This window comes from Plectropomus leopardus, chromosome 12 (genome assembly GCF_008729295.1).
Source record: "Plectropomus leopardus isolate mb chromosome 12, YSFRI_Pleo_2.0, whole genome shotgun sequence".
Classification (NCBI taxonomy): domain Eukaryota; kingdom Metazoa; phylum Chordata; class Actinopteri; order Perciformes; family Serranidae; genus Plectropomus; species Plectropomus leopardus.
The window spans coordinates 6,422,291-6,435,492 of NC_056474.1; the positions used below are offsets into that span (position 1 = coordinate 6,422,291).

Below are 13,202 nucleotides of genomic sequence, written 5' to 3' on the forward strand. Positions count from 1 at the left end.
GACAACTGGGCCAATTTTATATGCTAATAACTATTTATTATTAATTTGAATTGTGTGTCTTTTTAATCAAACTCACAAAGTTTACTTTTGATTGTAAGTCTCAAACTTGTTAACCTCTGAACCCTTTTGAGTCTGTTTCACATTTTACCAAACAAAACACAATTATTATTAACAACAATATTAATAATATGACTAACACCACAGTTTTGTGAACCCCTCTGTCACATTTAAGTCCCCCTTGAGTATTAAAAACCATTTGCGGCCATCTTTATGGAGTTTAATACAACGCATCATATGATCTACATAATTAAATCAACTAATTACTACGACTTAATCTGGGTTTTACCGGGATTATGATCAACCTCAGGAAGATTTGCTGTAGTTGAATGAAAGAAATCAACAATAGAAACTGTTGAAGGCGACACCTTAATCAACGTGTCTGAGTGCTGACGGCTCTGTGGACGATGATCCGTTGATCCCGGGGAAAATGAGGGGATCATATCAACACTTCAAAGACGGACTAACACCTTATTAAGATATGAAGGAAGAATTGGTCAAATGCTAACATTATAATGTGGCCAAACATCGTTTCTGTGATTAAAAAGAGAGTTTTTGGAACATAATGTAAAATGAGCAAAACAAATAATTTAGGTTGCACCTTTTAGATGTAGAATTGACTAAATCTGAGGTGTATTCTGGGCCTTTTTGGCAATATATTGTGTTCTTATTTCAGAAGAAACCCTCAGAAATGTTATGTATAAACTGACTGATATGCCTAAATAACATGTCACATATTAAGTATGCTATTCTAATTCTTATTTTTGACTTTTTCCTCTTGAGAGAGACAGAAGCTGAGATTTGAAGGGCAGTTCTGAGAGGGTCTGGCCATTTGGTGTCACGTTGAATAAACACAAAGGTGCTGGAGTTTTCAGGCTCAGGCCCCCACGCTGATCCTGTTTATGTGTTTGGGCCGGGTTTTGTTTTAAGTTCGGAGGTGCTAAACACCTTCCCCCTGAGATAAAAGATGATTAATGCCTTTGAGTGAGCGACGCTTTAATGGCTCGAGGCTACTTAAGCACTTCATTAGAGAGAGCTCGGGCCGGTGGACACACTCGAGCCTCTGGGTCCCTCGCAGCAGAAGCACGGGAGCTGGAGAGACCTCCTTTGAAGTGCCTGTAAGAACTGCATCCCACAAAGCATTCAGCATGGAAATTTGATTAGCTCTCGCTGTTTCTTGAGCCCACACCACTTTGAGAGCTTGTTTTCAGGTGACATTTGGGGCTGAAGCTTGATCCCGTATAAATATCGGAGGCGTCAGAGAGCAGAGGGACACTCAGTATCAGGCAGCTGAGGGACGAAAGCCATGGATGTACCTCGGCCATTTCTTCTCCTCCTGTGTGCCCTCCACCTGACCTGTAAGTACTGTTTGTTTTTTTCAGTTCTGCTGTGTAATGATTGGTCAATCAACTGATTAGTCGATTAATTGTTTCAGTCATTTTTCAGGTAAAATTGTCAAACATTTGCTGGTTCTAGGTTCGTAAACATGAGAATTTGCTGCTTTTCTTTATCATTAATGAAAATTATTTGGGTTTTGGACTGCTGGTTGGACAAAAGAAGCAGCTTCCTTCTTCCTGAGCTCTGGGAGATTGTAATGAGTGATTCTTCAAGTTGTTTTGACATGTTTGAGTTAATGGATTAATTGTGAAAGCAGTCTGCAGATTATTGGATAATGAAAGTAAAAGTTACTCGTAGCTTTATGGTTGTGACTTTGCTCAAACATGTTTGCTTATCCGCACAACTGGTTCACATGAGTGTTAAAGAGGGTGTGATGCTGCACAGCAACGTGAGGCCAATTCACTTTCCACTGAACACAAAAAGTTAAAATAGCAGAAAAGTTGTTTTTTTCATGCAAATCCAAAATGAATGTTTCCAGAAGATCATTAATAAATAAAAAGAACATATTTTAAAAAACATCGATCTCAGCTTGTTAGAGAAGGTGACTTGGCATTTTCTGGAGATCAGACAAGCAACATCATTAGCATCTTTTGAATCCCTCCTAAAAACTTTCTTTGATAGGAAAGTATTCATTAATATTTAATATGTTGCTACTTTTTTATCACCTCTCCTTGGCTATTTTATTCTACTTTTTTAAATTTTATGATATGCAGGATTTAAGGAGTTGTTTGCATTTTATTGTATTGCTGCTGTGTTTAATCCACCTTTTTTTATCCCTGAGAAGCACTTTGTAACCTTGTTCAGAAAAGTGCTATATGACTTTAGATTTTATTATTATTATTATTGTTATTAAGTTATTCATGTTATTATTACAGATAAAAAACTAATTAAGAGTGACATCTTTTCATTCGTGAAGCTATTATTCTACCTAATTATCTAAATCACTGCAAACTAATGCTTTATATTTAAAAACGACCTTGAGGAAACCGGATTCCTGGACTATTACATCCCATGGTTGAACTTGTGTGTAAACTTTTGTGATCTAATAGATACGAATTTGCTCATTATAAAAAATGTAATGTTTTCAAAAATTCTACTGTTAACTCTTCATAAACTAAAAGGTTAACATTGTTAACTCCTTGATATGTTTTTATTTGTATATCTATTTATTTATGTATTTATTTTTAATGTCTTCTAGTGAGCGGAGTGTATAGCAAACACGTAGATCACAGAAATCTGCTCACACAGAGACTGTGCTGCAGAAGACAGAGCCACTTTGTCTACATCGGTCAAGGTAAAGTGCCACCACGTTACTTTTAACAGTAAATGCACATTTTAAATTTGTCAGTAAATGCATGTCTGTAATCGTCAAACGGAAGCTAGTGTGTGTTTTGTTAAACAGATAGAGATGTTAAAAAGCAATTTAGATCCATTTTAATTAATTTTAATAATAATTCCATCTCTGTCTGACACTAATTATGTGTTTCTCTTTCCACAGACATCTCTGGGAGTCCTGTCAGTGTCGATGTGGGACTGTGCAGGTCTCACTGTGGGGGATCATCCAGACCATCACATGAGGCAGGACAGCAGGATTACTCCAAACATGCATCAATGCTGGAATTTCTCAGGAGCAAGAAAGTAAGTGAAGTCCCCACAAACGACCACAGGAGGGCGCTGTAACTTTGTGATTGTTTGACATGTTGTCCTGTTGAAACTCCATTAGGCCTTTACATGATAATTTAGTAATTTCTAAAGCGTTATAAAACACGTGTTTTACTATCAAACTCAATATTAATAATTTGCTGCATAACTTTTGGTAGACATCTATATTAACAGAGCAAAACATGAACAACAACAGTAAAAACACAAATATCTTGAAAATAATTTGCATTATTTAGATAAAAAGCACACAGAAACATGTTCTGACATGTGTGACTCAAACAATTACTCGCCTTACAAAAGATGGGAGCGCGCGAGCCTGCCGCTCCAGAGAGCCCCGCGCCGCTGAACCAGCTGCCCTCGTGCGGGATGAACCAGGTGTGTGAGCCGACAGGGATGCGCGTGGACCGGCTGCTGCTGCTGGAGGGGCCCCGGGAGGTGGAGGTCATCCAGGAGTGCCAGTGCGAGGTCAAAATGACCCAGTGCATCCGCGTGCCCGCGCTCAGGACCTTCTACTCCGAGACTCCGTATGAGACGGTCATCGACGTGGGAGCGTGCTCGCGCTCTAAGGGCTCACCAGGTGTGTGTGTGTGTGTGTGTGTGTACCTGTCTGTTTCAGATAAAAACAAAACAGGACAGAGAGCAGCCTGACAAATAAAAAGTTTCCACCACAGACAGAAACACTGAATACCGACCACGCGGCAGTAAAGGTGTGCAGTCAGTTGATCGATCAGCCGGTTTAAATATCAATTAAAAGTTTTAATCGACTATCTCTGGTATCAGGTCAGTTGAAGTGAAGGGAGAACAGCTTTCACCGGAAGTAACTTTTTTTCACTTCCTTTACACAATTAGTAGTTTATGTCCAAATAAAGTTAGGCAACAAGATTAAGTGGATGTTGAGCTTTAAAACTACCCTGATGCAAAGAGCAAAGTGTCACTGTCCTAGAATATTAAAAAACAGTGAATTTCAGTGTGTTTGTGGTGCAAACGGGCATTTCTTGGACTTTAGGACATTGGGGGGCCTCAGTAGGGGGGTCCAAGGGGATCCTTAACTTGATTTTTTTTTAATGAACAAGCTCTGTTTTGATGCTTTTTATGCACTCTGGCACCAGATTTTCCCTAAAAACTATTATTTTTTAACCAAATTAATTATGAATTGTGATGAGAAAAGTAGTAGTAGCTCTTTGTAATTAGTACTGAGCACAGAATACCTGACAGTTACAAAAAGTGTACTTTTCAGATGAGTTATGAATTATACAGCAAAATATATAAGTAGTTGTAGTAGTGCTTAAAGAATACTTCACAACCATTATCATTAAAAATGCATTGAGTCATATAAATATTTAAATGTATGTATTTGCAGTGGTGGAATATAACCAAATACATTTATTCAAGTAGAAGTTTGAATGATGGCAGATTATTAGATCCAGGGCTTTTTTGTGGCCAATTGCTATTTTTAAAATGTATTTATTTATTTATTTTATTTTATTTGGATGCCCATTAGCCTTTGCCAATGTAACTGTAGCTACTCGTCCTCGGGGTCAACACAAGTAAACATTAAAATATAATGTTAAACAAACATATAAGTAAAAATTGAAGGAAAATTGGAACAAAAAAACAAAATTGAAAAAAAGGAAAACTATTTAAAAAAAACCCAGCAACACACAAACAACAGCAAAAAACGATAAAATAAAATAAATTAACAATATATATAACCTATTTGATCAAAGGCTATTTCTGAAACATCCCAGGGCGAAGCCTCAGATGCAGAGGCCTGACATCACCACTGGGTCTGAAAACAATGTTAAAACAGTATATTTACTTCAGTTATACTGATGAATATGAAAAACTGAATTCTGTGTGTTTGATTGTAATCTAATGGAAATATCCAAACACTTCAGATATACACTATTTTGTCACAGCATCAGATAAAAAGACAACTAAAACTGATGTCTCAGTCTTTGCAAAGCTAATCCTGTGTTGTTAAAGTGTTTACATTAGAATCAAAGATTGTGCTGCTCTTTTTGGACACTAACTTTTCTCTTTAAATCCTCCTCAGAGGGATTCTCCTGTGTCCCCACTAAGTTTGACTCAGCGTTGGTGGAAACCCCAAACAAAGTGGACCTCATCCAGACGGTGGCGACCTGCGAGCTGAAGGAAAGCTGCTACAGGGTCCCATATGTGGAGTATTATTATGAAATAGTCCACCATGGAGACGGAGTCAAAGAGGAGAGGCTCAAAGTAGGTGTAAACTCTGAACTATCACCAAAACTTCTCATTCCTAGTTCTTAGAAATCATTGGTCGTGTTCCAGCTTTTCAAATAAGCTTCTTGTCTTCTTTGAGTAGCACGGCGTACTTAACACTGGAAGAGTGCTTCATTTGTGATGCCAGTTTCACACTGTCTTTTGTACTCAGGCTGAGAGGAAACGGGGGTCTCGCTGGGTGCCAGACAGTAATGAAGTATCTTTATTCATCAGACACATGTGTGGAAGACAGCACTTAATCACGCTAATCCACTGGCCAGTGGCTGGAGCAGGATGTGCTGCATGCTTATTCATGCACAACCTGCAACAATACACGTGATAGACTGGCTCAGTCTCAGCTCAACTTTTTGTAAAAAAATACAATAAAAGCATGATTTAAACTGCTCTGTCGGGGGCAGATTCAGACTCATGAATCTCCTTTCAGTTATAACTTCCACAAAAGTGAAACCTTTGAAACAAAGTTCATCCACAAACCTCTAAATGCTGCAAAGATCAATATGATTATTCAAGATTTTAACACCAGACTTTACGAGATTAATAACTTTTTTGATTTCCACATAAGACTTAAGTTGTATTCCTGTACCCAGTTGGTCATTTGCTGATGAGGGCGCGAGGTGCAGCGCAAACACAAATGGGCCCCGCAGGTGTCGAATCAAAGCACCTAAAATGCTAAACAGCAGCTGGACTCAACTGGGTCAATATTTGTGACCAGCTGTGAGCTGATTGCCGTCTCTCTGTGTTGCTAATTTTCCACAGGAAATAGACGTGGGCAGATGTTTGGGACGCTGCACTACAGGAAACCGATGCCTTCTCAGGTAAGCATGAACACAGCTGCTACACACACCCACACACACACCTCACAACTGCCCGTGAGCTCTGACACGTTCGGCACTCAGCATGCGTTTAAATCCTACACCAAATGTCCCTCTGTTACCTTCTGCTTTATTTTGAGAATGTGGCAGACTTCTAACAGTGTCATGTCAGTTTATCTAATATGTATAAGAAAAAATATGTATAATATTTTTACTGAGTATTTTAAGTGTTTCAAAATATAAAATACAAAAAACATATACCTCAGGCTGAATTATAATGTATAAAGTAGTATTTAGGGTTTAGAAATACAGAAAAATTATTTGCATTATGCTACAAACATAGTTTTCCCCTTCTGAGTGCCACTAAAGGAGAACCAGGCCCATTTTCCAAATTCATCTACGGTATTCCTGAGATGACCCAAAAATAAAAGTAAAAATGAACCACTTTCTCTCAAACACAAAAACTGGAGCACTAAAACTCAAATTTGTCATAGCGTATAACGTCTGGGGCTGCTCCATAGATAATAAATTGTGAAAGCTGATTTAGACGTATGGGAAGTGTATGGGAACATTTTCTGCTTTAGAACTGAGAACACTACAATAAAATAAAGCTAATTTGAAGAAAACAAAAATTCTGTGGGCCCACAAAATCAGGCTCACATTCATTGTGTATGAAGCAGCTTCAGACTAAATACTTCTCTGGTTTCTGGCTTTGATAGACAGTAGCTCATGTTCACTTTCCCACATCATGGAAACAATATACAGAAATTCTATATTTAGGTGGTGTTCCCCTTTAAGTCACTCTAAGGTTGTTAGAATGATATTTTTCATTTCTGACAGTATCACAGAAATATTTTGTTATCAACCCTCAGCACCTCATTGAAGCTAAATGGTGTTTACATTAAGTGAAAAACTCAGAGACCCCAGACATGGTTTTTAAAATGCAACACCACTTTATCAAATCCGAATATTCTACATGTATGGTGCTTTCTTGTTAAACACAATTTCCCTGAATCCAACCTGAAGTATTCAGTAGCCTATATTAGCAAACTTTAAACTTGTTCCCAGTACAGTTTTCAGATGCACAGTATGAGTTTGGCATCACTTTCCCAACAGCAGATCAGTAATGCATGTCTTGAATTGAAATGAAACATGAAATTAATTTTGTGTGCTGAACTGTTGCAAGACATTTAGCAGAAGTGGACAATTAAAAGGTCCGAAATGTCCCTGGACAGTCACGAGAGAAGCGCATACTTAAGTTGATAGTTTCACTTGACAAATCAACAGATCATTTAGGTATTCAGCTGATAATTATCTGTGAAAGAAGCAGAACGTTTTTCCTACTTTACTTCAGTTAAACACTTGATGACATCACAATTTTGAGTCTTAACACTCAGATTTTTGGATCTGCTACTCTTTTTAGGTTATGGGACTAACACGTATGCATTTTAAAAATGGGTGTAGTTCCCTTTTAAGAGGTTATTTGATAAAGTGCACAAAGTCATTTTAATTTTCTTTTGCAGGAGTCCATCTGATCCAGCAATCTGCCACTTATGGGCTGAAAGACAGTCCAGCTCTTGTGTCTCTCAGGGCTACGAGAGCCACAGTTTCCTAAACCAGCATGGACAGATACGCACCGTCCTCTCCATCACTTCCTGCCATTGCCAAAACTGAACACAGCGCCCCCTATAAGAAAAAAACCTCCAATCTCATCTCAGAAGTTGAAACATTTTTATTCACAGCCCACTGATGACTACAGCAAACACTATAACCTTTGCTCCCTTAAAGTATTATTGTATTATATGTAATATATGTAAAAATGATAATTTTGTAAATAAATTTAATGCAACAAGTAGTGAGGACTTTTCATTGGACAACTGCACAGCAAAGTTTTATCAAACTGCAAATAAAACAGGAATAATCCCACTATTGAGAAAGCAACCTTTAAATGGCACTAAAGACATTCTACCACAGATCAAACAGAGCATGTAGTGTGTGTTTTAAATTATTATATAAATGTAATTAGTATGTTAAGCAAGCAAGTTTTGAGTTTAGAAAACATGAAACATGTTAATGAAAGAGAAACAAGAGGAAGTATTGTCAGGCCTCACAGATGGAAAACAAGTTATGAATCAATTAAATCTGAAAAATAAAATAAAATAAAATAAAATAAAATAAATACATTTGTATTAGGGTCTAAAGTTTCAAAAAGCTAAAATGAGGCTTTGAAGAAGCACTGCAAAGGAGCACATTGAAAAGCCAACCAATGTCGTAATTGTCCCTTTGAAAAAACACACGTGCAGGTCGTTAATAGCTCCTTATTTTGATATGAACGTGTGAAACAACTCTTTGGTTGTTTTCTTTTCCTTCATCCTAAACGAAGACGTTTTATGGCTTGCTTACAAGGTGTCATGTAGAAAACAACTTTGATCTCTTAAATGTTTATTACAATGGGGGAAACACTTTTTTCAGCGTCAAACTGTCTGTTTCGCTCGTGCGTAATTTGTGCGTAAAGATCAAAGTAGCCAAATGGCACAGTGAGTCATTTCTGAGGGAAGGACTTGAGCTGGCTTTGGGAAATAAATGAAAAGTAATTAAGTTTGAAGAATGACTGAGATTTTTGTGTGTGTGTGTGTGTGTGTGTGTGTGTGTGTGTGTGTGTGTGTGTGGAGGGGGGGTCTTTTTCTTGTCAAAGTTTTTTTTTTTTTTTAAATAATTACATAATTTATATGTAAGCTCTGTTTAAAGTTTTGGTCCATAGGAAACCCAAAATTTCCAGTATTTAAGCCATTATCAGTATAACGTGTTGTAACTGCATTTTGTTATTTAATTCACACTGGAAGTCATAATCAAAAAGATTTATGTGAAGCTGCCGTGAATTCAACACAAAAACAGTCACAGCAATGAGTGAGTCCAGTTGGAGTTCTTTTACAAAACAATACTGCAAATTTGCTGATTATCCAGCTGGAACTGGATAAGCAGTTATGTAAATCCCGCGACGTGTAGCCACCGACACCCGTCTCTTTATCCAAGTAATTGGTTTCCACCTAAGACACTGTGCCCATTATTCTAAATTAATGGATTCATTTAGGCGCAGCTGACCCCCCGCGGTGCGTGCACTTCCTCAAATCATCAGCTCCAAGTTCTGTCCACATTCCTCCACAATAACATGAATCACTGGAGAAAAAAATATATCCCACAACAACAAAGTCACTGGTCAATAAGTGCAGAGCTTTTTCAAAGGCTGGAATTAGTTTATTTGAGCCTTTATTGCCAGACGTGGGGGCAATAGGCTTGAATAAAATCTACAATCGGGTTCACACCTTGTTAACGCCGCCATTAGTCCCCCTTTATACTCGCTGATAGGTGATTTACATTTGCGACCAAATAGCATCTTTACTGCTGTTTGCCGAGGCTTTGGGGGCACTGAGGAGCATTTGATATAAAAAGACGAGACTCCAGGAGTCTGCAGTCACTCCAGCTCCAAGTTACTGACCGGTTGTTTGGTTCGAGGACGCAAAGGAATCTACTCAGAGATGCTGCTGTTTGTGATCAGCTTGGCCGCTTTAGTTTGCGCCGCATCTGGCCGGCCTTCACTCAGCTACCTGGAGAATCATTTCATCGCCGATAATGAGTCAGAGGAAGTACGCTCAGCTGCCATCAAGAGACTTTTGGAAGTTTTTGGGATGGAGGACCCCCCTGTTATCCATGCGCACAAGCAGCCACCTCAGTACATGCTCGATCTGTACAACACGGTTGCAGACGTGGACGGTGTGACCAGGGATCCCTATCTCCTGGAGGGGAATACTGTGCGCAGTTTCTTTGACAAATGTAAGATTTGATTCGTGCACGTTTGCAACAGTTAAGTGTAGTCAGGTTTGTTTGTTCTGGTCTCTAATGATGTATTTTTCTCTGTGCAGTGCACAGCGAACAGGTGGAGTACAGGTTCAACCTCTCCACGGTTGCCAGAACTGAGAAGATTCTCACTGCAGAGCTTCATCTTTTCAAGCTGCGACCTCAAGCAACGCTGACATTCAACAGACACCACTTCTGCCAGGTATGCACCACCAGATCAATTATGGTAACTTAACATTTTACGGAAATACACCTAAATATGGCTCTTCCGTCCATGCAAAAGGCACCACCTCTCTATACACTGTGACAAATGGCTGTAAAAAAATATGACCAAATTCTAATGAAAATCTCAATGCCTTTTGGAGGCCATATTACACTGTAAACCTCTACTGTAAAATATAAATTTAACAGTAATTAATTCACAGTATTAACACTGTAAAATAATGATAGGATTCTTTTTGTGTCCTTTTGGTTGCTTTGTGTCTCCTTGCTGTTCCCTTGTATGTATTTGAGGTTATTGTCCATTTTGGTTAAAATATGTCTCTTTGTAGTCATTTTGTGTCCTGTTGCAGTTCCTTTGCATCTGTTTTTGGTCATCTGAGTCTTTTCCTGGTTGTTGCCTGTTTGAAATTGGTGACATTTTGCAGGTGATGGCCAGAGTGCCATGACACTTTGGGCCCTGAGCCTGTGCAGAGTCGCCTGTTTTTTAATCCATCCATGCTCTCTTGGACAGATCTGTAATCCTCCATCTCTTCTGTCTCCTTCAGGTTAGTGTTTATCAGCTCCTCGACACCAGCAAAAACAACAACACGGAGGAGAAAAGGCTGCTATCTTCTCGACTCATCCCAGTCCACTCCACTGGGTGGGAAGTGTTCACCATCACACAAGCAGTGAGTATCCACTTCTCCTCAAGGCCTGCATTAACTTCCATAGGTGCATTCCTGATCACACACGCTTGGATTCAGTGTTTTAAGTGACTAACGTGAACTTCTTCTTGAAGGTTCGCTCCTGGATGATAGATGAAGGCAGTAACTTGGGGCTCCACGTGGTGGTTCGGACCCTGGGAGGAAGCCAGATGGATCTGAAGCTGATCCGATTTGCTTCAGGACGCAACCACCACCAGAGCAAACAGCCCATGTTGGTCCTCTTTACAGACGATGGCCGCCGCTCTACCACTCTCGAAAGCATAGGTAAGATTTAGGTTAGCCCTTTAAAACTTCGACATCAGTTTTCTTGTGCTGCATTCAGCACCCTTTGAAACTTGAGTAAATCGGTTTGATTTCTTTCAAAAATGTTAAAACCAACTTGGCAAGAAATTACCTGAATATTGGTTCCAACTTAAAAAAGATAGGTGAGGGGGTTGGTTTGTTTTTTTTTTTTTTAAGTGCCTTTTAGGACGCTTTTTGAGTTTTCTTGTAAGTTTTTGTCTACTTCTTGATGAGCAGGGGTGTAGGTAAGAATTATGGGGGCCCAGGGCCCCCAAGCCCCCCCAGCCCCCCATCCTTTTCTCATCCGTGTTTATCTATTATAAGAATTTCTATTCCAACTTTATTAACATTTTTACATTTTGTAAACATATTATTTTACCAATCAGTTATCAGACAAATTTCTGAAGAAAAATCTGACGTCCAATGCTAATTGGCTACCAAAAGCCAAACTTTCAGCAGTTGGCTGCTGACAACCAAACGCTTTTCAGAATAAGAGCAATGTCGGAAAACAAAGTACATAAACTATTCTGAAAAATTAACTTGAGATGTCCTGCTGTACCCCATTCCAGAGGAATATAAAATACCGTTGGTTTGTTGGTTTTTTTCTAACAAAACACTCCTTTCCTTCACTAGACCCAAACGATACCACAGCCACTTCCAGCCTGCCCCAGGCCCCCATGTCAGGCCCGCCCTCCCGGATCGCCCGCTCCCTGGACTACAGCGAGGAGGAAGGTGTGTCCTCACCCTGCCAGCGCCAGCCTCTCTACGTCGACTTCGAGGAAATCGGCTGGTCAGGCTGGATTGTGTCGCCCCGGGGTTATAACGCATACCACTGCAAAGGCTCCTGCCCCTTCCCTCTGGGTCAGAACATGAGGCCGACCAACCACGCCACCGTCCAGTCCATCATCAACGCCCTGAAGCTCATCAAAGGCATTGAGACGCCATGCTGCGTGCCCGACAAGCTCTTCTCCATCAACTTGCTCTACTTTGACGATGACGAGAACGTGGTGCTAAAACAGTATAATGACATGGTGGCAGGAAGCTGCGGCTGCCACTGACATCAACTAGTCGCCATTGTCGGGCTGCATAGATATTCATAAAAATACTGTAAATATGGGTTTTGGTGCAGAGACAGCCAGCTGCCCTTTAAAAATCAATTGTAAGTAATGAGTAATGTGCAGAGTCCCATATGTGTATTATATGTAAATATCCATAAATTATAATATATGGCAGTGATGGAAGTGATATCCTGTAAAAGATGTGAATGTGTATATTTTATGTTTTCAGGTGTAAATTGTTAGTCAGAATAAATGTTATAAAAAAAACAGTTCTATGAGTTTATTGCTAAAATATACTTCACGCAAAAATGTGACATTATATCAAGGTCTAAACAGAAGTGTAAATGATTATGACAGAAAAGCAAAATATTAAGCTCTCACAATGGTCAACATCTGGGTCAAAGGACAAAAAATCGTGACACTTTTGCCCAATCCCTGCAATATTTACAAAAATAAATAAATGAGCAAATAAATAAATGGTCAAAGTGGAAGAATGCTTGCAGTCTTCTAAAATGACCAAAGATTTATACCAACAATAATTAGATTCAGAAGCAATGTCATCAGCTGATTTCAAACTAAATCAATCCTCAGTCATAGCATAAAGCTCCCTGCAGTAACATCGCTTAAAAATGAGAGATTTTGTATTTTAGGAAGAAAAACTACTTCACGTCGACATGGGTATACACAGGGTGTGTACAGGCAGTGTAAAAAGGGGCTAATGATGGAGTATAGTGAGACATTACACCAATATTTCCTTTACATTAGGTCAGATCATACAGAGTTGTCAGGATTATTGTTAATTTAACATTGTTGTTATTTTCTTAAAATGGCCAGATTAATCTGCACACAGAACATACCTGAAGTACTTTGAAAATTTTCCTGAAATTGGT

The 13,202-nt window shown here is 39.1% G+C and overlaps 2 protein-coding genes across 2 annotated transcripts; both read left to right on the forward strand.

Moving 5' to 3' along the window:
• Window positions 1–1,363: 1,363 nt before the first annotated feature.
• On the forward strand, window positions 1,364–7,865 carry pnhd (pinhead). Its single transcript, XM_042497466.1, has 7 exons — window positions 1,364–1,415; window positions 2,654–2,749; window positions 2,954–3,093; window positions 3,418–3,694; window positions 5,174–5,355; window positions 6,136–6,194; window positions 7,715–7,865. Exons 1-7 carry the CDS (start codon window positions 1,364–1,366, stop codon window positions 7,863–7,865), a joined length of 957 nt encoding a protein of 318 aa, XP_042353400.1.
• A 1,862-nt stretch (window positions 7,866–9,727) lies between these two features.
• LOC121950954 (anti-dorsalizing morphogenic protein) lies at window positions 9,728–12,312 on the forward strand. The gene is made up of 5 exons (XM_042497094.1): window positions 9,728–10,022; window positions 10,112–10,248; window positions 10,814–10,936; window positions 11,047–11,236; window positions 11,888–12,312. Exons 1-5 carry the CDS (start codon window positions 9,728–9,730, stop codon window positions 12,310–12,312), a joined length of 1,170 nt encoding a protein of 389 aa, XP_042353028.1.
• The last annotated feature ends 890 nt before the right edge of the window (window positions 12,313–13,202 follow it).

Coding starts and splice junctions, on each gene's coding strand:
- pnhd (XM_042497466.1), top strand. CDS start 1,364: ATGGATGTACCTCGGCCATTTCTTCTCCTCCTGTGTGCCCTCCACCTG. Junction 1,416..2,653: donor GTGTGCCCTCCACCTGACCT/GTAAGTACTGTT, acceptor AATGTCTTCTAG/TGAGCGGAGTGTATAGCAAA. Junction 3,094..3,417: donor AATTTCTCAGGAGCAAGAAA/GTAAGTGAAGTC, acceptor GCCTTACAAAAG/ATGGGAGCGCGCGAGCCTGC.
- LOC121950954 (XM_042497094.1), top strand. CDS start 9,728: ATGCTGCTGTTTGTGATCAGCTTGGCCGCTTTAGTTTGCGCCGCATCT. Junction 10,023..10,111: donor GCGCAGTTTCTTTGACAAAT/GTAAGATTTGAT, acceptor TTCTCTGTGCAG/TGCACAGCGAACAGGTGGAG. Junction 10,937..11,046: donor TGTTCACCATCACACAAGCA/GTGAGTATCCAC, acceptor TTCTTCTTGAAG/GTTCGCTCCTGGATGATAGA.